Source organism: Simochromis diagramma, unplaced genomic scaffold (assembly GCF_900408965.1).
Source record: "Simochromis diagramma unplaced genomic scaffold, fSimDia1.1 OVJJ01000343.1, whole genome shotgun sequence".
NCBI classification, from domain to species: Eukaryota; Metazoa; Chordata; class Actinopteri; order Cichliformes; family Cichlidae; genus Simochromis; species Simochromis diagramma.
The window spans coordinates 11,600,944-11,628,332 of NW_024386831.1; the positions used below are offsets into that span (position 1 = coordinate 11,600,944).

The following is a 27,389-nucleotide window of genomic DNA, read 5'->3' on the forward strand; positions in this document are numbered from 1 at the left end:
ACCTGAAATTTGTATATAGTATTCTTTTTGATGTGCTGGAAATCTCCATTGCAAAATAGTGAACTGCAGGCTGTTCCTCTTGCCTACCAGCCTCTTTTTTTAATCATCCCTCAAAACGCCACGCAACAATTTTTAGCACCACTTGATTCCAAACTGCTTCACTTATGAAGTCTTGAATCTATTTGCTGCAAACTATGAGCAGCATTTTCTTGCCTTTTCTCCCCCCAGCTTCAGAACAAATGCTAAAGCACAATCAATTTATCAACAAACAGGCACACACACACACACACACACACACACGTGCGCACACACAGACACGCACACACAACCGTGAACAGAGAAGCATTAAGGACCTCACAGGGATTTGGGGCCTTAGAGCTATCCATTAATCAGAGACTTTGCTTACTGTACGGTTCTTCTATGTGTGTGCGTGTGTGTACTTCTGTTTAAGTGCGTTTGTACGTAAGCACATAATAGAGGGATCCAAGAAAAGGAATTTTGTACCTGTCCATCCAGCCGATGCAGTCTTGAAGTCTCGGTCCAATGCACCTTAGTAAATAAATACAGGACAAATGCTGTATTTTATCCTATTCAAACATTAATATCGCGTATATAAAAATGTTACCATAACACACAGGCAGCCAAAATTAGCCAGAAAGTGTTGACCGTCAGAGATGTTTTTGCTTGCTCATTGTAGAGCAGATGTCAACACAACAACGATACCTTTTATATGATTAACGCGTTTTGCCTTAAGTGTGGCACAAATGTGAATAAAAGCTTTGTTGGCTACCATTTTTAGCCTTGCTTTAGAACTCACTAAGAGTTTACTTTTAGAGTGACAGATTACAAAGTTATACTGACTTCTAATGAAAACTAACTAAAATCTGTTGGATGTTTCACCAGTCGCCTTGTGTTAATCTTTCAGTGGCATCACACGTCACATATACTGTCTCTGAAATTTAGTAGCTCTTTTGAATGTTTGGAAGCCTCCAGCTCTGTCTCTTTCCCACTCAGAATATATATCCCTCCCCCTCCATCAGCTTGTTGGGTTTTTTGCTTCTCTGAGAGGCGGCCCTGCTTATGAAGCTGTACCTGTGACAGTGTCAGCCTGGTGTTTTCCATTTACGACAACATTGTTATGCTTAAGTGAGCTGGATGCTGTCACTCACAAGAGGAGAAATAACACACAGGGAAGTGACATAAACTCCCCGTGGAATTAAATACAAAATGATGTCTTTCCAAACCTTGTTGAATATTACATTGAGCGATCAGTGGCTAGTGAGCAGTGGAGAGTGGCAGGGTATTAACTACCCTTACTTTCATTCTTTTTTCTCTTCAGGTTCATTTTCTGCTTCACTTCTCTATTTATCTCACATGTCTTGCAAGACGTTCGGACTATAATTTTATGATTGCAGACTATGGCTGGCGAGAGCTTTGCGAGCACGTGCTTTTCAACCGCTAAATATATGAAGGTCAAATTTCGCTTGCAATATGAGCATGAGAAAACATAGCATGAATATTCTGTTAGTAACTAGTCACTTTGGTAAAATAAATAAAACAGTGATGTAGCAACTGCTTGCGGGGCAAATGGTGTGCAAATCCACTTCTTGTGACGACGTTACATCTCTAACTTGTCCTTTTCCTGTCTGCACTTACCCTTGGGTGCAGTTAGCATGGCAGGGATGGCATTCGTTGTTGGCTTCAGCGTACTTGAAGATGAAGCTGTTGGCACCTTGCAGGCCATCGGGACACTTTTCCACACAGTTTGGACCGTCTTTGAAATGAAGGCATTTCACACAATGCTCTGGGCCCTTCGTAAAAAGAAAAAAAAAAAGGATTTTTATTGATTTATTTTTTGTTTGTTTAATTGTGAAAACCTTATTTTCCTACATGAAAACTTACCATGTATGGACCATAACTTGTTGTAAACTGATTTTGTCACATGTGCTAGATTTGTAAAATGAGAGTATGATTAGTTTTATCGCTGGTAAGTCTGACTCCCTCTTGACAGCTTTTTATCACTTGGTAAGGTGTCAGTTTCAGTGTCAGCATCCTTTGCTGGAAGTATAGACTGTTGATTTTTCTGATATCATTAAACAAATAGGAAGGACAAATCTGTCAGGTTGAACAAACTGTGGGTTATTGTTAGTTACTTATGATTTTTCTTTTAAATCTGTGAAGCAGTGGAAGCTTAAGAGTGAAAACGCGATAACAAGCGGCAAAAGACAGAAGGTGGAACTGGTGGAGTGGAGGAAAGATGAGAAAAAAAAAGAAAAAAAAAAGGAAGTGCTGTGGAGTAATAAGCGAAGGAGAGAGACTGGACATGGACATTCAGATTTACAGAGAGAGTAAGGGTGAACAAGATATAGTGAGAGAGAGAGAGAACTGGGAGCAGAGGAAGAAAGCATACGAGCATCATAAAGCTGTGTGAGCAGAGCAGGCAGATAATAACCATCGCTCACAGCACACACAATGACCATAACAATCCGCCTAGAACAGGATTTATGGAGCTAATATAGGCGAAGGAGGGGGTAGGAAGGGAGAGGAAGAGAGGTGAAAGAATCTCACAGACGGGCCTCGAAACATCAGCAGGCCTAAAGAACATCGTACTTACAGACTATATGCATACATAAGCACAATGGTTGGAAAGCGAACAAACAGCCATAGCTTTGAGTCACATAAAGCAACACTGATTTCTTACTTGTATATACACAATAAATAACAAAAAATGACCCACAGACACATAATTCTATGTGCCAACTTCAACAATAAAATCCATCCCAACTGAACTGCTTAAGGACTCTTTGCAACACAAATTAAAGTTAGTCATGAAGTTACACAGGTTGAAACTTTGCTCCACAGAAAACAATGCATTTCCAATGCATTGCTATGCAGATGACATGAAGCATATTTATGACACTGACAGGGCACGCTAACATTTCTCTCATTTAAACTGATCTCCACTGGATCCTTTAAAATCTTCCCTTTCCCTGGCCTCAAAGTCCAGGCTCCATCATATCTTAATGACCTCATAGTGCAACACCCAAAAAGAGCACTTCACTCACAGAATGAAGGCTTAGTTGTAGTTCCAAGAGTTACCAAAAAGTACATCTAGAGGCAGAACATTCAGCTACAGCGTGCATGAAGGCAGACTCTCACCATTTTTTGGATTAAGCTCGAAACTTTCCTTATTGAGGAAGTTTTAAGTTAGGGTTCTTGCCTTTGAACCATCCTTTAGTTATGCTGCTGTAAGCTACAGGCTGCTAGAGGACCTCCAATGATTACCTGAGCACCTGCCATTTACTCTTGTCTCTATAACTGCCCATGCATTTGTACGCTACTATTGCATGTCATTAACTTGGTGGCTTTTCCCTTGTGTAGTTTGTGTTCTTTTTTCCCTTCGTCTTCATTTTCTTCCAAAGTTAATTTCCTGAGCTTCATATTCCTGACCTGTTGTTTCAGGCTCCACTAATCCGCCAAATGTTTATTATTATATTGTTTGTTCTTAATTGTTTCTCTATGCTCTTCTTTTCTCTATTGCTTTTCCCTCAACCTAGCAGTTAGAGGCAGATGGCTACCCTTCTTCAGTCTGAATGTGTTAGAGGTTTCCTCTTCTTAAAAGTTTTTTTTTATCTTTTTTGCTCCCACTGTCACAAAAAGAAATTGCTGGCTTTCACAGTATAATATTGTGAGATGTTTATCTTACAACGTCTGGCATAAAACTACACTGAACTGAATATTGTGCACGACAAATGCAGCTGAGAAAGAAAGACACATAAAAATCAATTTTCTTAGGAAAAGCCATATCTTTCCTTCTGTCTCTATGTGTATTATTGCTTTGTCAGTCAAATCAAAACAAGAAGTAGTGTTTTGCATAGACTTTATATGGATGCCTATGTACTAATGCCTCTGCATGTGCTCTTTATAGCTTTTGTGTGTGCGAAAATGTTCTCACCGTGAGTATAATTATGCAAAGTGAAAGTCTTGCTGCTCTCGCTGGCTTTAGCGTTGAGCTTGGCACTTTGATTTTCTGAGTGTCTTCCCACCCGTGGATATTTGTATCTATGTGTGTATGCACTTGTGGCATCACATCAACAAGCTAAATTATGTGACAGAGCAAGCAAATGGTGTTTGGTCCAACGGGGTATTGGGGCAACTAAAGCTCCAACCTAAGCATCCTGCTGTAAATATAAATTAGTCTGCCAGCACAAAAGAACGTGTGTAATACTCCTACAGTATAAGTGTATGCCTATTTTTTCCATCACTAGACACATGAACTTCAGGAGACACTTAAAAAAAAATCGATATTATGTACTATAACTATGCACATGTATATTTACTTGCTGTATGCTCAATCATTCAGGTAAGTAAATGCCAGAAAGTTGATTCTGTTCATCTTGACATAGTTTTCAGTGGGAGAAACGCTTCATTACTCATCCAAATGTCATGACCACTGATCAATGGCCATGAGCACTATTCACACAGAGTTGAGAAATGACAGCAACCAAAGCACCATAAGATGGTGAAAGAATCCCCTTTGACAATTTATATATTAATAATCATGAAACTGACCTCACGGCCCATTTTTAGTCAGTGGTGCTAGTTTTAGTCATCATGCAAATGTACTGTTTATAAGACTGAGGAAACTTGCAGTCAATTGACAGTAAGGAAGTCACTTGAATGAGTGGCGTAACATTCCTTCCGCTGACACTATTGTGTGTTAAGTTTATACTATGGTCATAGATGGCTACTGCATAGTGTCAGAGAGAGGATGGGTATGTCAGACATTCAAGATTAAGAGTTAAGTTCAAAGTGCTGCAGAGAGTCATTTATAAGTTGATAATAGGATAATAAGTCCATCCATCCTTTTAACCACTTATCCAATTTAGGGTCATGGAGGCGCTTTAGCCTAAACCAGCTTTCACAGGGCAAGAAGCTCTGAAAGCTTCTAACTGGTCCGCTTCACTCCATCACTCTTCTCAGCGTATGACAAAGCTTTCCTAAGCTAGCTGGGAGACATAATGTCTCCAGTGTGTCCTGGGTCTGCCTGAAATCTCCTTACAGTTGTATCTGATGTAAATACCTGATATAGGAAGTATTCAGAAAGTGCCCTAGTCAAAAGGGCAACACCTCAGCTTGCTTCTTTAGATGTTGAAGAGTAGCTACTACACTTTCAGCTCCCCTCAAATGGTTGAGCTCTGTGTTTTGTATCTAACGTCGAACCCAGATACCGTTTGGAAGTTCATATCTGCTGCTTGTTTCTGTAATTTTTGCTAACCAGCATCTGTTGCTAAAGTTGTGTACTGTATAGAAATGCAGAGCAAATCAACAGTCCACATCACTGCAGATGCTGCACCAATCCATCAGTAACATGGCCCTGAAAAACTTAAACTCCTCCATCTGAGGCAGCAAATAATTCCTAACCTGGAGTGGGAAGACCAGCGTTTTCCATCTTTATAATATATACAGTGAAGTTTGGATGCTGCTCACAGTTTATAATGTGTGCTTCTTCATCTGTTTGGCAGATTTGGAATTTACAAACACTAAACTTGTCCTCCTTTTTAAACTTACACTTACAAGAAATATGATGGGCTGTATTGGGCTTAAAAAGATCAGTTATGTCAGGGAAAAAACACTCTTGGATTTTCAGGTCATAAAATTATATTATTGGTTTATTTTCAGATCTATTTTCGAATGTGTATTTTAGCTTTGTGAGATTTTCAGTCTGACATCAACATGACTTTGGCTTAACTGCCTGTTGTAAAAATGAATGAATGTTCCACTCTTTGAATGATTTGAGCGTGTTTGTATATCTAATAAAAATCGTAAACACACTAGATCTACCATCAGCTCTTATTTGGTCCACGGAATAGTCTATAATTATGAATATTATGAGAAATTCAGTCTTTATACTTTAGACTGCATTAACTCCATTAGATCGCTGTCTGTAAGCTGTAAGCAATTACTCTCTGTAGTTATAACATGATTGCTGTAATCCATTTGGATTCCCATGCTGCACATATGAGATCGACACACGCTCCAACAGGTTGAAGGATTATTCCAATCTTAGATCATTTCAGACGACCTTTATTTCGGACAATAAGAATGTGGCTCCTGCAGCTACTCATTTCACATCTGCTCTATTCAAGGAGTTCATGCATAATTGTTTTGAATGCAATATTTGTTCTCAAAAGTTGGACTGGAAAGGTCTTTGGGTGATTTTATTGTACTGAAACTGGGCCGGGGACTTTTGAGGCATGAAGTGGATAACCAAGACAATGAAAACAACAAATCTACTTCAGCAACAGCATTTGAGCCAACAATAATTTATGTGTTCCTTTTTTTCCCCCTTCCGAACTATGTGAACCGGCTGGCTATCATCTAATGATTAAGGGCCAAATTTAAGTGGGGCAAATTAGTTTGAGGCCACAACTGCAAAAAAATATGTGGATAGTAGCAGAAAGTTACTAACAATGCCCTAATTTATAAACACAGATACATCCAATTAATTTCAATAGTGACCCGCATTCTACAGAGAGCAGCGCAAATTAGCGAGTCAACAACAAGCAGATCTGATGAGGGAAAGACTAATATACTAATCAAAATGATACACTGTAAGAGGGGCTGACAGGACAACACACAACATCCTGATTCGTCTCCAGGTTAATGAAGTTACTGTAACTATGCAACGCATGTAAACGTGTGCATTGCCAATAATTTTCTACATTCCATGTGAAGCTAATTATCTATATCACACTTAAAATATATTGTAAAGAAATAAACCAAAACTCTGAACATCACCTGCTCTTAACCAGGTTACGTGTTCAGCATAAGTTACCGTAGTGATTTAGCCAGGTCTTGAATGGAGTCAAGTTTAGATTTCATACATGATCGGTCAATACTACGCTGGCTTCCAGTGCCAAAAACGTTTTCAAAAGGATTCAGCAAACAAATCTGTTTATAGAGATTATTTCTGTTGTGTCTTATGCACTTAATCACAAACAATATTGTTGTTTTTGTTGTGCGTGTCTGAGTTGGGATGGCAAGACGGGGGGTTGGAGGGGTTCCACACTTCTAAACTATAGTGATCAAGATTGTCAGACAGGGTGTGATGGGACACAAAAGACAGCACAAGGACCCGTTGGCTTACATCTGTCCCGAATCATCCATTTCTCTGAAACAGCAAGATCAGATTTTAAGAGAAAGAGCAGGGTCAGGGGACTGATGTGGCTGTGGGTGTTGTATTCGCAAGAGACAGAGAAATGAAGGTCAGGAATTTCACTCTCCCCTTTTTTAAAATATTTTATTTGCAGCTGCTACCAAAAGAATCTTCCAATAATTTGATGGGTTTTTTTTTTTAAAATAGTGCACAGTTAAAGTTTGTTGGGAATACAAATACACTTCCTTATTCTGACCTTTTTATTTATTTGTTTAGTTATTATTTTATTACAACAACTACAACCTCCAATGTTTTTTTTATGTTATCATGGTATCTGTCATGTTTTGGTTTGATTATACATCGTAGTAAAGTTCATTTTTCAGAAATACAGTATTGTTACTGTCTTACTACTTATGATGCACGATATTCTCGTGCTCCTCAGAAGCACATTTGAATTGTTTAAACAGCCCTGTTCACTTTCTATATTAAGAATACATGTATGAACATAATGCTTTGATCTGCCTTAAAATTGTTGTATGTAATAGAAAACTTACCGGCCCAAGACAGGTCAAAGAGTCACCGTCAGCTCTTTCACACTGGGCATCACACTCTACGCACACTGACCCATTGGCATATTCTCGAATATCCCTGACAGAAATGGAGAAAAGTGAGAGAAAGAGTCAGTCTGATGGATGACAAGAGAAAGACAAACATTAATTTGAAACAAGTTGGGGCCCAAAACATATTTTTTTGACAGCAGAAGCAACCATTTTAGTTAAATGTGTCTCTTTGCTGGGGTAGTTGGTGTAAAGAAAACAGCACTAATATTTATTTTTTAACTGAACTGATATGTCCTTGTAAAAAGTATGTCAACTCAGCTCTTTATTTGTAGGGACAGCATGTGTATATACACATATACAAACAAAACAATGCAATGACCTTTTCTTTATGTAAAGCACATTTGTGAATTAGTGTTGTTGCTTTTAATGACTGATCAATCAATTGAGTAGATCAGTAGAGGGAACCCTGCCAAGAGCAATAATATACTATAATATACTATATTATAGTATGTAATATACACACACACACACACACACACACATAAACATACATACAACTGTGATACCCACGAGCATTATTACCTGTTAGCTATCCTTAATAGTGAAACCAGCACTCAGGGGGTCAGTGCTGTTAAAAGGTTCAGGACCTGGGAGGGGTGCTGCATTTTCAAAAATCAATCAAATAAAGTGTCTTGTTGTTCACTTTCTCCAATCCCTTTATAATTGTGCAACACCAGAGTGGCCTAGAAAAAGGCATTAAATTTGACCAAACTGCTACTAAGTTGGCACTTTGCCTTCGTCACTACAGGAGAAGAAAATTAAATTGGGGTACTTTTTTTGGCCAGTGAGGAAACACAGAATGTTCTTGGCTATAGAAAAACATTTTGCTAACCCAGTGGGAACGAAATCATATTACTATTAATTATGCTTCATCGGCCTTCATAAAACCTTCCAAGAGGCAAGGAAGGTAAGCTTTTGTCGGAGCGCATGCTGTTTGGGATAATAAAGGCTGAAATGTAGCTGGAAGATATCATGGTTACTTACGGTTTATAGGGCATTGCATAATGTTCTGGTATGATATGTTTTCCTGTATTTGCTGTATTCCTTTTACTTTCTGTTTGTTATAGGGAAAGAAAAAGCAATACACTTCAAGTGAATGAAAATAAATAGTGTTCCTGTTTAATTTGATTTTAGTTTATTTACATTTTGTAGAAACTCTAAGAAATTGCCCTTAATAAGGTACTTGAACCTCACAATGATCATGTCTGGTAAATGGTAAATTGACTGATTCTTATATATCGTTTTTCTACTCTTCTTCAGCACTCATAGTGTTTATTTAACACGTCTCATTAGGGATGGGTACCGGTGTCCGGTGCCATGATGGCACCGGTTCTGACATAAACGGTAGTAACCAGACCGAAAAGCAGCGCACATTTCGGTGCTTTTTTTTCCTGAGCTGTGATACACTTCTAGCCAATCATTTTACGTTTCCGAGGATAGTAGGCGGGGCCAGGTACGTACGTTCTGTTAGAGCAGAGCTACAGATTAAAAATGTCCAAGGCGAAGCGGTCAAAAATCTGGCTGTACTTCACAGCAAAATATGCAAACTCAGCAGCCTGCAACAAGTGCTTTAAGCTGATACTGTGATACTGTCAAAGGAGGTAACACCAAGAATCCGATTAAACAGCTGGCGACGCATAGCGTTTTTTTTAAAAGCCCAGAAATGCGCCGTATTTGATAGCTTGCTGCGAGACCTCACACCGTGCACGTCGGGTGGGTTGCCAGTTATCGGACCCGGAGCAACATCCCCCAAAAACCCGAAGAGGAGAGTCCTGGCCCCTAGCCCTGTCAGTGTAGCAGAAATGATGACGGATGATGATGGCAGCAGCAGCCGTTCTTCTCTGCGTGAGTAGCTTCATGTTGTTCGTGTGTAATTTACGTTGAGTAGGCTAACCACGTTATTACATTAATGCATGTAAGGTGAACTAGCAAACATCATCATAGCTACATGCGGCTGTCTTCTTGTTTGATGGCAGATACTCCCTTCACCCTGGCCAAAAAGGCTAAAATGACCAAAGATAAAGTGGGAAACGGCTAAACATGAGAGGTTTTTGGACAAAGGTTGTGTTTTTTCCATTGTTTAAGCACTGCTTCCAGCCAAGAGTGATGCCATATATGCCACATAGCTGCAGAAAAGGGACACATTGTTATCTTTTTACAAAAAAAACCAGCTGAACATGAGAGGTTTTTGGACCAATTTTGTGTTCTCCATTCTTTAAGCACCGGTTCGAGCACCGTTTAAGCACCGGCACCGTTTCAAAAGTACCGATTTGGCACCGGTATCGGATAAAACCTAAACGATACCCATCCCTACGTCTCATTCACCCGTTCACACACAAATTCATACAAACACTTTTTTCTATGTATAAGTGATTGCTATCTAACAACTCTGATGAATGCATCAGGAGCAAAACAGTATCTGGCCCAAGGATGCTGTAGCTGGAGCGGTGATTGAACCGATCGGTAGATGACCCGCTCTGTCTCCTGAGCCACAACAACCCAAGAAAATTGCAACAACATGCACTTAAACCACAAAAGGCCATTTGATTGGACTGATACATGCTGTTCAGATAAAAATAAAAGGGCAACCAGTGCTAACATAAAATACGGGAACTACGGAAAGCGCTGTGCTTGTGCGGATATGGCAAAGGGTTTGGACTGCATTCACAGAATTATTGGGTTTGGTGAATGTGCCGGTGTGGGTGACGCTGATGGTGTAGGTGACGCTGACGTGCAGGTGGACAGGTAGGCAGGGCGTGGCCCCGTGCGCAAGCAGTGACTGTGACACGCAGTGACACGCCTAGCCCCCCTGCCCGAGCAACACCTCCTCGTCCTCCTCTGTCCTCTCCAATGTGGCCACCAAACTTTTCTGATCAAGTTGGGACAGAACTTAAAAGCATCATCCCAGCTGTTCTGCAGGGTAAAAACATCTAAAATTTCATTAATAAAACTCCCTGGGGGAGCAGATCTTTCATTAGGAGGTAGATAGCATCAAGATATATTCTTTTAAAGTCAGGGGACCTCTATTGTTATGACACTCTGCAGGGGTGCCTTTTAAACTAAAAATTAGCACCACATTTTAAATTGTTCTTTTCACCCCCTGGCTCTTAATATCATCCCCAGTAAACAGAACAGTACTGCTTAACTCAAAAATGAAAGCGCCACAGGCTGTTCAGGTAAAGTTTTGATGAGCAGAGGGCGTAGCAGGTCTTAAAAATAGAGGACTGTTTTAATGTCACAAAATGTTTTATATGTCACAATGTATTTCATTAAATAAGACTAATGAAAAAAAGCATAAAAAAATCAATAACTCAAATTAAAACTGCATTTATTCATAGTATTTATAAGATCATCCGGTAGTTGCTGATGCATTTGATTAATCGTATATTTAGAGGCATGCAGCATGCTCCGGCCATTGCTGACTTCAGTACCATTAAAGCCGAGCTATATTCTCAGATGATTTTGCCAGCAGATGTCACGTGCGCCTACTGACTGGCCTCCTGTTGAATAAGGTAATAAACTATCCCTGGAACATGCAATTATATTCTCTTGCTCAGAAATATAATCTGGACAAAAATCTATTGAAAAAAAACTTTGTTTTTCTTTAAGAACTGATAAAATACAAAATAAACTGCTTGTCATGCTGTTTAATCTGCGAGTTTGGGGCCATCTTTAAAAGCTTTTCTTGGAAGATAATGAACCAAGAAAATAAAAGACACCTCAGAGGGCAGTGAACAAAACGAAACAAATTTTTCTCACCTAGTTGTTGTGAGCATGTTTTATTTTGTTCATAAATATGTTCAAGTTATATAAATTCCCTCTTGGCAGTAACAGGGTAATATATTTCCTTTACTTTTTTAAGTAGCTACATTTTGCCACACAGATGCCCGTCACGTCAAAAGCCTCACGTTGGTGACATGACAATCATTATCTGTTGCTACAACTGTATGAGTAAAGGACCGTACATGACACTCATGAGAGCATTCTGATGTTAGATCAACGTTTTGATGTGGCACTCATATGACCCATTTACCATACAGCGTGTCTGTTTTGGCACAATCTAAGAGAGTTATGGCTCTTAGGGGCTCGAACACACTTAAAAATAAAAAGGGCTATTGATGCTGTTCTTTTCCCCTAACTTATGAAAATTCCCAGAGAGTGACTGTGTTTCTGTGGTGTTCTAGCCCATTTTACTGTCAAGAAGCTGAAGAGTAATCATTAACTAAGCATTTGTGGGGACTTTTATAGACTACAACAGCAGAAAGATGTGTTTGGCACCTTAACAAAATTAAGTAAACTTTGGTGGTAAACACATCCTGATCAAGCAAAGTCTAAGGGTGAAGAATACAAACCTAAGTTTTGTCATAAGTGTCACTGATTATAAAAGACTTTTTTATCAGTGTTGTCATGCTGTAACAATGTAACTCGTTTGGTCGTATTTTGTCTGCTTTACTGTTACTTGTTATAATAAAAAAGCTGAATATTTATTTTACTTACATAAGCTGACATAATATAGCAGACACTGCTTTCCTTATATATTTTTTTGTTTGTTTGTCTGTTTGTCTGTTTGTCTGTTTGTTGTCGTCGTCGTCGTCGTCGTCGTCGTCAAGCAGGTTTTCGAGGACAACATATAAACTTCTGTATATACGAACAATGCCACATCTGCTTTCTCTGAGTCAGTCCAGTAGCAACAATTAAACTCAGCCACAAACCATCCATCCACCTCCATCTTCTTATCAGCACTATATCTAAATATATATGTGCGTGCATATTCAGGACTCACCCCTCATAGAGATTGCAGGATTCTACACACGTTCGTCCACGACTGAAATATCGGCAGGACAGGCATTGGTCTGGGCCGGGACCCCAACATCCAGCATCTGAACACAGTGGGTCACACACCATGTGCTCCTTGGCTGCTTAATACACATATAAACAAAGAAGGCAAAGGATTATACTCATGTAGCACGCAGCTGAGCTTTGATGACTCAGTGTCAGACGCAATGAATAAACCCTAAATTCCCCCAAATTAGCTGGGTATAAAATTAGCCAAATAATCCTATTATTTATGAAAAGACACAGAACTAGATTTACTAAGGCGCTTGCAATTTGCGAAGGCTTATTTTTGCATTAAATTTCTCCGCCTCCACAGAGCAGATGTTCATTTTCTTGGCCTATAAAAGCTAGCTTTTTTTCCTTCTTCTTCTTCTGGGGACTTCTTTCCTAAACAATGGCAAGAGTAATTGCAGCAAGACACAGGAAAAAGGTATGCGTTTGAAACACGTGCTCTGGGATAAAGCGGTTTTCTCTTCGGTAAACAAGAAGTGTCAAACAATACGCTGTACACTAAAGAGTGACAGAATAATTATCCTCCTGGATGAACTAAAAGACGACCTAGTTCCTCCCACAAAAACGCTCTCATGTATCCCAGAAACTTTTTAAAAACATCACATTAATTAACTCAATTCATCAGAGGACTTGGTTGGCACGTCATTGTTGGTGTATACTGTATGTTCTCTGTTAATATAAATGGCCTGCATGCTCAGTGTGTCTACAGTACTGACTGATATAGTGCAATTAGAAAAGTAGAAGGCTGGGTTGCTTCATTGTAAAATTGCTGTGCAAACAATGAAGAGTGAGATTCAGAGAAGCACATGCAGATGCCAGACTAGTCGAGTTAACAAAACCTTACAAATAATTAAAGAAAAAATCATTTTAAGGTTTTAAGCCTTTCAATTTGAAAAGGCAGTCAAATATACAGCTCCTGAATACTATGATTGCATATTATGAAGTGGTTTTCTTAGCAACAGTATCTGGTTTCAGTCCACAAGTGCTTAGCGTGACATTTACAGCACAAACAAGTGTTGTTTGGATAGCCATGTAAAGCAATACTAAAAGCCACCTGTGATACAAAGATACAAATGTTAAACTTGTAAGTCTGATATACTTTGCTGCACTCAGTCATGTAAAGAAAATGCCCCTTTCTCTCATTTTATTCGTAGTGAACAATCTGTTCTGTGTTTCTGCCTCAATGTTTTTCATATAGCACCGACTGACTCAGGCCATTACATCTGCTCTATAATGGCCTGGATCTCTTATCTCTTTCTGTCTCTCTCTTGTCCCCCTCTAGCACTCAGTTGTACAGAGGTTGCTACATTTCAGAACATTACAGTGACAAAATGAGTGTTGAAGTAACGCGGTGACGGCGCTACAGATACACTGTGAACTTTTATCATCCCGCCTGCATCTGACGTGATTTCCCCCCTTGTAGGTTTTCTCTTTCTCTTCTCTTCTTTTCTCGATAGCCAGTGGTTACAGAACATGGTTGCAAAAGGGTCCCCTGCTGTTTTTGGGAACCTGGCTACATGCAAGCCAATGACTATGCCATAGTGTCATAGCCACAGCTTTATTCCAAATGCTTAAAAATTCAGACAAAAAGATGCAGATACATAAAGAAAAGCGGATGAAAGTCTTTCGCAAGAGACAAAACCACTTCTTTCATGCTTCTAGCCTCATAGGTAAACTGACCAGGCAGAAATAAATGAGGAAAAGGAAGAATGATTGGTGCAAGATATAAACAAGGGGAAGTGGTGGTTGCGTGGCTTTTTAACTATACAACAAGATCAAAAACATATCTTAACTTCAGATGTTTCTGACATGGCTGACTAACAAAAGTCCTGGCAGGAGCGTTTTTGAGACTGAAGGAAGACAAAAGTTCAGGCTATGATTACAATTATTATAAGGGCAGAGAAAAGAAAGAAAGAAAAAGAAAGAAAACATCAGAAGAAATAAATAAAGATTAAAAAACCTGTCCCTGAACAGTGCTGATTAGCACGACTGAGGGGAGAGATTTAGCTGGAACTCAATTAGTTCCCCCAGTTTTGGGGACCTCTCTTTTCTGTATTAACATTTCAGGGGCAGTCTGTGAAAAGGCTAAAGAGAGTAGAGGGGGAGCCGGAGAAGGGATCCTTTTCACATGCAACATAGGTGAAAAAAATAGTTCTGTATTTTAAAAAATGCACCTTGTTTAAAGGCCATTTACTGTTCAGTTAATAGTGTAATTAAATAATGAGCCAATATGAGAGACTCTGTGTTGACTATTTTCTCAAACAACATGTATGTGTTCCACTGAGGTAACCAAACGGATCTATAATTGTACTATTTTACATTTTGTTAATAGAGCATTATTACAATGGCAACCAGTGACTTCTCTCAGTGAAGTAACTACATTTCTAACATCATCAGAGTACATTTGTTTCCATCAGTGGGAGTATTTCCTGCAGCTTTTTATCCAAATTTTGCTGTGAGAAAATCAGAGCTGTGGGGAAAATTACACTGATTCATATGTGTGCCCCTTTCACAGTATTTTGACTTGCATAAAAAGCGCTGGTGCTACTGACAGTCTCTTAAAGTATTATAAAATATGCAAATTCAGTGAGCACAATGAAAATCATATTTACACAAGAGCCACAACATTTCTGCTTTGCTGTTTTCTTTCTTTACTGTACGCGCATGTAAAATAGTGCAGAAACAAACCAGGGATATTTCATTTAACTGTGTCACAATGAGGTGAGATAAACTTTTGATGCTAAATATGTATAAAATAATTAATACAGTCTGAAAAATATTAACTGAAAACTGTCCCATTTGCTTATTATATATATATATATATATATATTACATTTCCATACAATCCTGGGTTATTATTGATATCTGTTGAGGCTATGCCAAAATGTAATATGTAAAAAGTAAACAAATTCAAAGAAAAATGATGGTTAAAAAGCCATCATAACTGTGTTTTAATACCATATAACATGAATGTATTACTTGTTTTACATGCTAGTACACACTAAATCTCTATTCCAACTACTATGAAAACTAGATGTCTTAGTTTCAGGTTTCAGCAACTACTTAAATCGCTACAACCGCATGCATATTCACAAGAATACTCTTTGCTGCACTGTAACAGTGTGATAGCTGCCCTTTTCTAGCCCCATGAGGCTCAGTCAACTTTAGACACACAAACACGCGCACTCTGATGCACACATGCAGAACCATGTCAAGTATGTGACTCTTGAAACTAACCCAAAGTCTTCAAAGACTCTAAAGTGTGTGTGCGTGTGCGTGTGTGTGTGTATCTGTCTGTGTGTGTGTGTTCAACAGTAAGGAAGTGCCAAGGGGAAAGGAGCACATGAACAGTGAAAAGGGGCCAACTCAATAATGCAAATACTGGCTCATTAATGAACATTATACATAAATGAATAATGTCTTAACACTTGTGGCAGTGATATAATAAAGCTCGTCCATTTTTAGAAATGCAATCTTTATCTCACCACATCAGTTATTTGCCTAATTTCATTTTTCTAAACCTTGCACTCTCGGAATGACCCTGATGTTAATTTGTTTAATTATTGAATTATTGTTTTTAGTGTCCTTCAGAAGCTAGTGAGATAATGGGTACCATTCATAAGACAGACAAGCCTCAAAACCTTACTATGAATGGCCACTACAATAGCTCCTTTAAAACAAATGCCTTTGTTATGAAGGCTGGGTGATAACTTAGAAAGCAGAATTTTGTCTGTTGGTTTCTTGTTAGTTCGACAATTCAAACTTCTTTTAAATCTATACTACAAGAAATGTTGAGTAGATTCGTTCCTTTCTTTAGTGTACAACCTGTTTTAAATATGAACATGTTTGAGAGAAAAAAAAGCGTACTCTTGATGGTGCCTGAGGCTAGACAGTGAGTGTTAAATTAACAGCTAAAATATGCAAATGTATCACGGTTGTACAACACAGAGGTCATTTAGCACATTATAATGACTCAAATATGTCCTGCTACCAGAGGATATCCAGAATCAGAGGTTAAAACATAATTTTCATACAATGTCTTTGTTTTCATAGCTGTTCAAAAGCTGCAGCACAAAGATCTGCTCTTGTGGTAGATTTCACTAACAAATGCATACATATATAATGTTTTAACATAAGTCGTTAAACTATGACTGGACAGGTTTGCTACTTATTTTTTGTGGACATACAAACATAACTTACCTTTTTTAGTTTTTTAAAAGTTTATATTGGATATTTAGCAAATTTGCAACTAAATAATTGTATCATACAGTGCAGTACAATATAGCAACTGGTATATTTTCTGTAGCTTTTTTTTTTTTCACAAATACTAGGAGGTGACAAAAAGAGCAAACCAACTACCGTGAAACTTGGTAGAAAGGTGTTGATGTGGGCAAAGAACTAAAAACTTAAACTTAAAGTTTTCTTTAAAAGTGTCAATGCGCTTTGAGTTGTGTTGTAAGTGGAAGAGGGACCTATAGAACAGTGGTAAAATATATATTTCAGTACATCAAATTCATTAGATTGGTAAAAAAAGAAAAAGTAAATATATGCCAAGAATGGCATTGTTGAAAATCTGCAGAAGTTTTATTTCTGTTTTATTTCTGTTCAGATGACTATTTTCTTCTTTTGCTGTTATAGCTCTTTATACGTACATATACAATCTAAATAGCCTCTGATATCATGCAAAGCAAGGTGAAGGTTGTTGATCATTTTTGATCATTTATTTTTGTTTTGGTAGAGCAACTCATGAGATATGGTCATTTTTTTAGTGCAAAGTTGACCAAATATTTAATATTTAGATGTTTGGAATGATTGTGGCATCAACTTACAGCATTCCTGTGGACTTCGGTTGTTGCGAATAAGAACCTTTTGGTTTGTAGTACGGAACAGTCTTGTCCAATTGACGGTGTTGTAGTAGCAAAGCTGGCTGTTCTCTGCAATGTGGACATTCCCAGCACTGATCTCTCTCAGAGACTGAAGCTGAAGTGATGTGATCCCCGGCTGCTTCAACACCAGCAGAGAGATCCCACTGAGAGGTAAGAATAGGTGGAGGTGAGAGGAAGACGGAGCCGACAGCAAAGGAAAGAAGGTCAGAGGAGCAGGAGGAGAAGAAATGATGTGGTGCAGGGACAAAAGAGGAAAAGAAAGGGAAGAGAGAAGATGGACTCATTTCACAGGTTTGGTAGAAATGCTGTTTAAACATCATAGCGGTCTACCAGTCATCTCAACTGTGATCTCATTAGTCAACATTAATTCTATCACTGAATCATAATTTCAAGAAGAATACACTGTGTTTTTATGAGATCACATTGTCCTATGTTGCAACAATGCAACTTAGAACATGTGTTTTAATCATTCTGTCTGCTAGGCTCTCTCTCTTTTTTCTTCCTACCCCCAGCTATCCTGATATGTCCCACTTGCATGGTTTAAAAATGACAGGATGCCAGTGGGTGTCAGAACCATCAGATAGACAGAGAGTATGCAGGATCAAGCACGGGGCAGGGGTGGGTGGCAGGCTATAATTTGTACTGCAGCCTGCTGTTTCCATCTGCAGGCAGGTGCAGTGCACATGCACACACTCTCTCACACGCACGCCTAGGGACACACACACACAAAAACACACTGAATCTCACAGTCTACACTTTATCAGCAGACACTCGCTTTGATTACATCCAAATCCCGCTACATTTTTATTGCATGTTTTCCAAATTAAGAAAAAAAAAATCTAAATGATGAATAATTAAGTGCTATAATTTAGGTTAAATAATTAAGCTGTCTTTAGAAAGTCATGTTTCAAGTACAGCATTCTTCAGCAGTAACAAAAAAATTTACACTTCACACATTAACATGCATAGCACTTATCCAGATAAGGCTATCCAACAAAACCGGATCCACTTTCAGTTTGCATTAAAATGGTTTAAATATATAACCAGAGGTAGAGACGTTTGATTGTGACTGTAACCTCGTCTTTCCGATCGTCTTTAAACCACAGCAGTTTGCAACAATGCATGTGAATTTACATCTGTGAGATAAGCTGTGTAGTGTAAATATTATCTATGTGTTCATATACATACAATATGTGTACAGCCCCTCCATACCAATAGCAAAAAGAAATAGAAATGAGTCTACTGATAATAATAAACTTTATTTGTATAGAACAGGAAATAATCAAACTTAACTCAAAGTGCTTAACATAAAAAAGAGAATAGAAATAAATTATAAGAAGTAATAATAATAAAAACACAGCACAATGAAATACTCTAAATTTACTGTTATCGGCTCCTTCTTTCATTCCTTCATTTCAGTTTTCCAGTGAGCTGTGGCTTCAGAGATTGTTCGCTACAATTAGCTAAAAATAAATCTAAAACCACAAATTTTCCTGCTTGCCATCGATTTAGAAGTACTGAGCTCTGATTGAGATATTTGTGAAACAACTTGGCATAAACTATTCCCAACAATCAAAAAACAAAATACAAAAGAAAGAAAGAAAAAGAATTTGTGAAGGTATTATGCACTCAGGTACCTGTACAATGCTCTTCCCCCAATAGTAGCCAGGTTGGAGAAAACACCCAAGTCTGTCACGTTGTCAGGCCATGACTGAATGTTTAGAAAACCTAAATGAAGACACGGATGAACATAGGTTATAAATCCACATGAATACTGACAGACCAGAATCACCTGTCTATCATACTGTCCATTTCCACAGTGACAAGAAGAAAATGAGCAGAGAGAACCGGCCTCTCTCTAGAATTAGCAACATTCCAGAAACACAACAATGCAACCGCACCACCTGAGTCTCATCTGAAATCAGCCAAGCACTTCTAAGCCAGATAAATGTCTGGCACAGCAATGCCACAGAGGAGTTTGGTGCCAGCTATAACAAGTCTGACTTATCAATATTTTTGCATTTCCTTTATTTCCCTGTCTGCTGTTAAATAATTTAGGAGATAAAATCAAAAGCTGAGAAAATGGCCATGGCTCATTTAGGATTTTTAATAATAGATTCAGAAATATGAAATATTTATTAGAAAAAACAGTAGGGACTACAATCCCCAAGCCAACACCAGAGGACAAACAACAGAGGCTACGAGACCAAAGAAAAATCCACAGTGGGTAGAAGAGCAGAGGTAAGAGGGGAGGAGAAGGAGGTGGAAGGAAAGTCTAGACAAATATAATGGCATGTTTTAAAAGCTAAACATGCAATACTCCAGTCAATAAACAGTATCAGACTCTATTATGCTAGACAGTGTGAGTTCTTCCCACAGGATGCATAATTTTGTTGGTCTGGGAAGGGAGGAATGGCAGAGAAAGGTAAGTAGAGCTTGTAGCAACACAATGCCACGCTTGGCTTGATGACAAAAGACAAAGTGCATCCAGTCTGAGTAGTGACGGGGTCTCAATACATGCTTATTACTAATGCTTGGTTGGGAAATGTCCAAAACAGGTGAGGAATCATGCATGATTTTTTATTGCAGTTGCATCCAAAAAGATGCAACTTCCCAAAATGGAAAAAACATTTTAACATTTTATGTCATTTACACATATAGCCCTTTTCTTTTTTTAAAAGTGAATCTTTAATGAGAGCATCTGAGAGCATAATGGCAGTCATTAGGATAAAAGAGGAATTTTTTCCATTATATAAACCATTATGAGGTATTCGTACAGAATGTCAAATATATTGCTGGGGAATTGCGGTTTGTAAAAGGTAATTGCACTTTTGGTATTTGTCCATCTTGATTCTCATGATGTGCAGTTTATGATGCTGTGAGTGCCTCTTAGCCCAGAGGCAGCAGTTCTATAGAATCGTTAGCGCTGTACTTGTCAACACTAATTGTCTTAATGACAAAACCTGCAGTGCTGAGGCACCTCGCTGTTCTGGCACGGTGCTATTTCAGAGGGCTTTGGGTGTTCTCTACTCACAATAGCAGTCTACTGCCTGTTGAAATCTTTCCTGTCTGTTCCAATGTAGGGATGTGATAGCAGCGAACGTTTGCTATCTGTATTTACTATCATAAGAAAGTGGGTGAAGATTGTTGATAAGAAAGGTTAAAATAAATAAATAAACAGTCTTTGTCCAAGCAGAGAGACACTCTAGAAAGAGTAGGTTACCGCAATTGTGTTATTGTACTGTCAAGTAATAGTAACTTTCACGGTGTAGTAAAAGAGACAATAATGCTAATAAACATGGCGAGCACTGAGCTGCTAAGCTACAAAAAAATAGTACAATTCTAAAGGTGACTGGAAAGGTAGCTAGAATGACTGTTCAGTGCCCTGCTACATACGAATACAGCAACAAAGACATGTGATGCAGTCTGTATATGTATATAAATTGTTACATAGAAATTGTTACATAATTTCATTGTGCAAGCAACTGTACAATGACAATAAAAGGTCTAAGTCTATATAGTTTGTGTATCATATGTAAAAATACACCAGTATTGTATTGTATTGTACATGCTTCCTAAAGTCTGTGCAGAGTAAATGGTCACAATGCATTTTTGGAACAATCTAACTATATACACATTAAATATCCTGCAGGTCTCTACACACTTCACATTTACACTTCAGGCAAACTTCATAATAGATCTTCCAGTGAAGAGCGATGAGAATAGATTACAGCAAGTTATCAATTCAGACGTTCAACTTCCTTGAGGTAACTGTTGTTGCTGATTGGCATTAATAATAACTGAAATTAACTGAACTGATTTAAGTCTTTGTAGCTAATTTGTTTCTAAGTTGTGCTAGATGCCTTAATGTGCATTTGCATCACTATCAACAATCACATAGGGGCGGTCCATGAGGCCCTTCATAGGGGAAAAGTGTAAATGGTAAATGGCCTGCATTTGTATAGCGCTTTACTCAGTCCCTAAGGACCCCAAAGCACTTTACACTACATTCAGTCATTCACCCACTGGTGATGGCAAGCTACATTGTAGCCACAGCTGCCCTCTGACCACCAGTAGGCAAAAATGGGGTTAGTATCTTGCCCAAGGATATTTGGCATGCAGCCAGGAGGCAGCCTGGGATCGAACCACCAGCCTTCTGATTAGTGGCTGACCTGCTCTGCCACCTGAGCTACAGCCACCCCTTAAGTGTAGGCCTGATCCTTTCAGACAGATTGTGGAACCTCACTAGATAGAAAGATCAATGCCAAAAAGCAAGTCAACAAAAATTTTGTGTGCAACATTATGCTAGCGCTTGTATTTTTTTGTGTTTTCATGTGAATTTTCATGCACATGGAAAGATCACTTATCAGGAGTGTATGCTCTGCTGGGAGCCACATCAGCAGCACACCAATGTGCATAGTGAATTAAAATGTGGAACCACTTGGACAAGAAGGCCATGAGATCATAAGCAAAGGTTAAGAGCGCTTAAGTTGTAGTGATTACATTCTGAGTCACAACACCGAGAAACTCACTTATGCTGAATCGTGCTAGCTACACCCACACTTTGGGTAAATCCTGACCTGGTAAGAAGCCACCGAAAAGACAAAAACATAATGGATCAGAATTTGATTTGAGACAGAAATATGCGTGTGCTGGTGTGGATGATGAAAGCTGTCCTACTACAGAGCTCATTTGAAAGCCAGAGCAACGCTAGCTGTGACCTTGGGGTCATGGATGCAGGTTGCCTGCTTTTGTAAAAAGTCACGTTCTTCTGCCGGCTCAGAGAAATGACAAGCTGAGATGACACACGTGTCTGACCACATGGCTGCTGGTTTATGCTTCATCACCTGCTTTCAAACTGTCATCACTAACCATCAGAGAGGAAAAGCAAGAAAACAAAATGACTTCGAAGTCATGTTTTGGAATATATCTAAGTCAGTTTAAAGAGTAAACAACTGGACTTATACAGAGATTTATATACCTTAGCAGATACAAAGAGTTCAGATGCAAAGGTTTCAATCAACTGAGTTCAGCGTCTTGCCTGAAGACACTGAAGACAGGAGCGGGTATCAAAATGGCCCCAATGGTGTTAATGAACAATTCACTCTATCAAATGAAAAACAGCTGCGCTAGTTTAACTTGCTTTCCTAACTCACTATAATCCTTCCTTTTTTCCCTTTGAGCAGGCTTAAATATTAGTTGTAACTGACATCAGTTGTCAGTTTCCATTAAGGAAAGCGCAATAATAAAAATGCTATTTTGTCTGCAGCATTTCATTTCTAAATCTTTCCTTTTAAGTTTGCTTTTGAACTGCAACACATTTATCACATTTAGATTATATAGACAGATGGTGGTCGCAGCTCAAAAACATGATTTGGATTGTGAACAAGTAGGAAAACTGCTATTACTACTACATGTATGTTAGCACTTGATTGTGTATATTTATTACCCCCCATATTAGCTTTTAAGAGTAACTGCCATTAGGTATAACAATATTTATTATTATAACTGCTACAGGTTATGTAGAAAGTAAAGTATCTAAGACACATCTTAGATACTTCACAATTTTCTTTTCTTTTAAAAAAAATATAACTGATGTAATCCTAAATAAATAAGTGGTGTTCAGATGAAAGGGACGCACTGTTTAATAAGACATCTGCTTTTGTCATTCATGGCTAAATAGCAGCACTGATATTTTACGAGAATATTTTCCTATTGCTTTTGAAAATATGACATCAGAGATATGATGTGTTCTTCTGATGGCATTGTCAAATTTTGGGGCTGGAAGGATGACAGTGTACACGCAGCTAAAAAGTGGAGGTGGCATGGAGAGCTGGGGGATTAACGATGTGCACCGCATGTTCTGGCTCTTTTCTTCATGGTGCGTGAAGGGAGAGCTGGGGCTGCGGGACTCAAGGCTAGGGACTCCCTGAGGGAGAAGCAGTAGAGAGAAAGAGGAGACTGAAAGACTCATATGATATTCATCTTATTCTGCAAGGCCTGTCCTTGGTTTGGACATTCTCAAGAGGAGGGGAGGACTTGAAGAAATACACATATGCTGATACATGGAAGTATTTATAAGCATTGATGTGAAACTTTCCTGTTCAAGAAAAGAGAAGATAGTAAAAGTAAACATTTGTTCTTTCTTTAAATACATACGCGTATAAGACCAATGCAGTGCAACTTATACACTTACCTGTAATTTCCCGAACGGTGCGGAACACGTTGAGTTTTTCCGGGTCCAACGCTTCAATGTTATGATAGACATCCCTGTGAATAAAAAGAGAGATCAGAATGACAAAACAAATCAAGTAAAAGGAAAAAAGAATGTGTTTTAGTATTTCCATCTGTATGTGTAAAGGATATTCCTACTTAGAATAGAATAAAATAGTCCTTTATTGCCATTGTACATGTACAACAAAAATGCGATACTTACAGGAAATTTTCTTACTTACAGGTAAGAAAAGTTTGCTACATTTACCAGCTGAAGAGGTAAATCATGTATGTGTACTGAGAATACCTGATTGGGATATTTTAAGTGAACTATATTAAATACATATGAATGAATGCAAACAAATAGTACTGTATATCCATGCAGACATAACTAACCACTAACATTATTCAGATTAATCCATCCAATTAACAGTTTGAGTCAATCTGTATCACACTGTTAATAGCTCGATGGTATTTAAAATACCATATTTTCACAAGTATTATAATCAGTTTTATTTCAAATTGCAATTTTGAGTCAAAAACAAAGTTTCTGATTATTGAGAGAACAACTCAATAAAGGAGACTGAGAATAAAAGGAAGGAAGCAGTCAGCAGGTACAGCGGTGGAGAAGCTGCCACAGCCCCGGAGAGATCTTTGCACAGAGAGGTCACACTTAGCCACTCTAAACTAACATCTGTTAAGCACACATGCTCTAAATGTGTCCATCATGGATGTTCACTTGTGTGTTAGCTGAAGAGTATCATCTATCTTAATTAATAATTGAATCAATCCCCCAATCTGTATGCCAGGTGACCCAAATTAAACACACCATCTATGCTATGAGACCAACAGGTGCACACTTAGTCTAGTTGAAGGCTAAAATGGTCACAGTGGACTTGCAGCTGCGATTTTTACTTTTAGTTACTTCCAACTTCAGTGAGGTGTGCACTACCTGTGGGCTCTTTTTCAACAATCCACTGTGAATGTTCAGTGCTCGCTCAGCTGAATACAGAAAGGCTGAATGGAATGGGAAAAGCCATTTTATATTTAGGCAGATTTTTTTTCTCCCACACTGTCTTCAGTCATTCTGATAAGCTGAATCTTCTCAGCTCTCACCCTTTGATTCCAGTAATGAGGAACACCAGGTTGCCATTGATTTTGGTGCAGTTGACAAACTTGTCAATGTTGTTGGAGTCCACTGTCTGAGCAGTCTGTAGGCTTGCTGTGCCTATTCCATCACATGCTGAAAGAAACACAGTGAAACCATGAAGAGAAAAAAATTGCATCAATTAATTCAATGGTGCAAACATGCAAAATACGAGGTAGATTAAGGGTTTGATGCAATCAGGACAACATGTACCTGCATTTGCCAAAATAAACCCAATAGTGAAACTGACAACAGTGCATACATACAACTATATAGTGTTAATAATAAAATAGCTAAATCGATGAAGAAAAACATTCAGTAATTATCTGCTGCAACTATATGTTTGAATTTTACCTTTTGGACAGATGTCAGTACAAGGGATGCACATCTTAATGCGATTCTCCTCCACCTCCATCTTGTTACTGGGGCATGCTCTCACACAGGAGCTGTGGTCTACCACAAAGTTATCTGGAAAACAATTCATTGTAAATGTCAAATACAGATGGCTGCTGTTTGTCACACTGGAACATACAGAACAATAAGTGGCAGTGGAGTGTAGGCAATCACATAAAAAAAGTGCTGAAAGTGACTTTGAAAGTGACTTTGCCTCACCATTATTTTTATTTATTTATTTGGTTATTTATTTACTTATTTTGCATAGGATTTATGTGAAACCTACCAAAAGGAAAAAAGCAGCATACTTTCATAACAGTAAACAGTTAAATGTTTATATTATTCTCTATCCTGTGTCTGTTTAAAAGTAACAATGCCTCGAAGCGCAGAGCTCCCCTTCCCTCCCTGCTGGTTGGCCTTTTCAGTGATGTTTTGAACAGCATGGGGTGTCCACAATTAGCTGTGGGTGTGGTGAGTGATTAGCTTGTGGTTAGCAGTGGCCAAAGAATAATTTATGAATAAAATGACTAAACATTATACACAGGAGTGAGAAGAGCTATGCTGCTAGTGCAGACGCAGGCCTCTACTTCCCCGTCACCTGTACTGGCTTTGCAAACAAGACTGCTTGTCAAGATGACATGTTGGAACGACCATTGACCATTTATGTACCCCCAAGAAGTGTAGCAGTGTAGCAAGTCAGCCATCCATCCATCTTCTTAACCACTTATCTAATTTAGGGTCGTGGGGATGCTGGAACTTAAACCAGCTTTCACAGGGTGAGAGGCTATGTACATCCTGGACTGCCAACTTATACGTACAATGGCAGTTATGTCAATTAGACTGGAGTTAAAAGAAAAAAGAACACACAAATGTGAGAACCCAGCCTTACAAATACATCCCATGCCTCTTATTCTGACCTAAACTTTGAAACTTAATGATGTAACTTGACTTTTTCTACTCCTAACACAAAACTTTATACAAGTTTTACTCTTAAACAGCCATTTGCTGAAATTAAAATAAAAGTCCTTTGCAAAATGTCCCTTTTACAAAACTGTAAAAGTCAAATTCATCCTCACAGACATAGTCACGCTCACACACACATAAAGACTATTTTAGGAAAGAGACAAGCTATATTTATGTTGCTAGTATTTGCCCTAAAAATGATCTACCAGCAGTAATGAGAAAGTTATGAGAAACCTAAGGAGTAAATGCAATTCAAGAAGCAGCTGCATTTATCTTCCAGTCCAATGCAAATGAGGGTTATAAAGAACATAACAGGCATTGCTACTGTCCATTCCTTCTGCTTGTGGGTCTCGAAGACCAAGGAAATCAGCTGATGGATTGCACATGGATGCAGGTGTAATTATCCACAGTAAACTGAAACTGTCCCATTAAATTAGTACTTAAAGTGTAGCTATGTAGAGGTTATGACTTAAGATTAATGTTTAAAGCAGTATGCATGTATGTGGAGTATCCATGTTTGTCTGTGTGTGTATGTATGTATGTTTGTGTTCGTCCAGGTGGTCAGACTTACGTGGACACTTCTTGACGCAGAAAGCTCCATAGGTGTACTTTGCCCTAGGGTTATGCTCCAGCTGGAAGGTGGTAGGGTTGTAGACAAATGGCTGAGGGCACTGGGTCACACATGCCCCACTGTCATTAAAGTTGGTGCAGGCCTGCAAACATCCACGTAAGTATTATTAGCAGTAGTAGTTGTAGTAATAGTACTAGTACTTGTAGTGGTAGTAGTATATTTACATGATCCGTACACAGTCACAGATTAGGTTACTTTTGATTGTGTGGCCAAAATTTGGTTTCACGTTTATTCATAACTGCTGCCAGCCTGACCCCAGGTTTGTATTGCAATTTCCTTTCAGTGTCCAGTAGTGATATTACTGAAAGGTGGAGATGGAGACTATCAGCATGCACCCAATGATATTACAATCAGTTTAATTTTACTAAGAAAAATCAAGCTGGAGTGGAAAAAAGTAGATACAGAAATCGTATTTTGCTTGATTCTTTTTAAAAAAAAGTTAAACTACAGAATTTTAGTCTGGTTGAGCTCTGGACTTTGACTGGGCCATTGGAATACCTTGATCGTTTTCTTTTCCAACTATTAATTT

The 27,389-nt window shown here is 38.5% G+C and overlaps 1 protein-coding gene across 3 annotated transcripts in view; it reads right to left on the reverse strand.

Moving 5' to 3' along the window:
* erbb4b (erb-b2 receptor tyrosine kinase 4b) overlaps positions 1-27,389 on the reverse strand; it is a 305,088-nt gene that overhangs the window by 66,160 nt on the left and 211,539 nt on the right. For 2 of the 3 annotated variants that reach the window (XM_040027858.1, XM_040027856.1), the window contains exons 7-16: positions 26,801-26,942; positions 25,228-25,341; positions 24,843-24,969; positions 23,710-23,783; positions 19,151-19,241; positions 17,457-17,656; positions 12,563-12,698; positions 7,714-7,807; positions 1,657-1,811; positions 505-549 (exon numbers count right to left, since the gene is read on the reverse strand). In XM_040027858.1, the coding sequence (XP_039883792.1) occupies positions 505-549; positions 1,657-1,811; positions 7,714-7,807; positions 12,563-12,698; positions 17,457-17,656; positions 19,151-19,241; positions 23,710-23,783; positions 24,843-24,969; positions 25,228-25,341; positions 26,801-26,942 (1,178 nt within the window). The remainder of the gene's footprint in view (positions 1-504; positions 550-1,656; positions 1,812-7,713; positions 7,808-12,562; positions 12,699-17,456; positions 17,657-19,150; positions 19,242-23,709; positions 23,784-24,842; positions 24,970-25,227; positions 25,342-26,800; positions 26,943-27,389) is intronic. The other variant, XM_040027857.1, reaches the window with a different exon arrangement.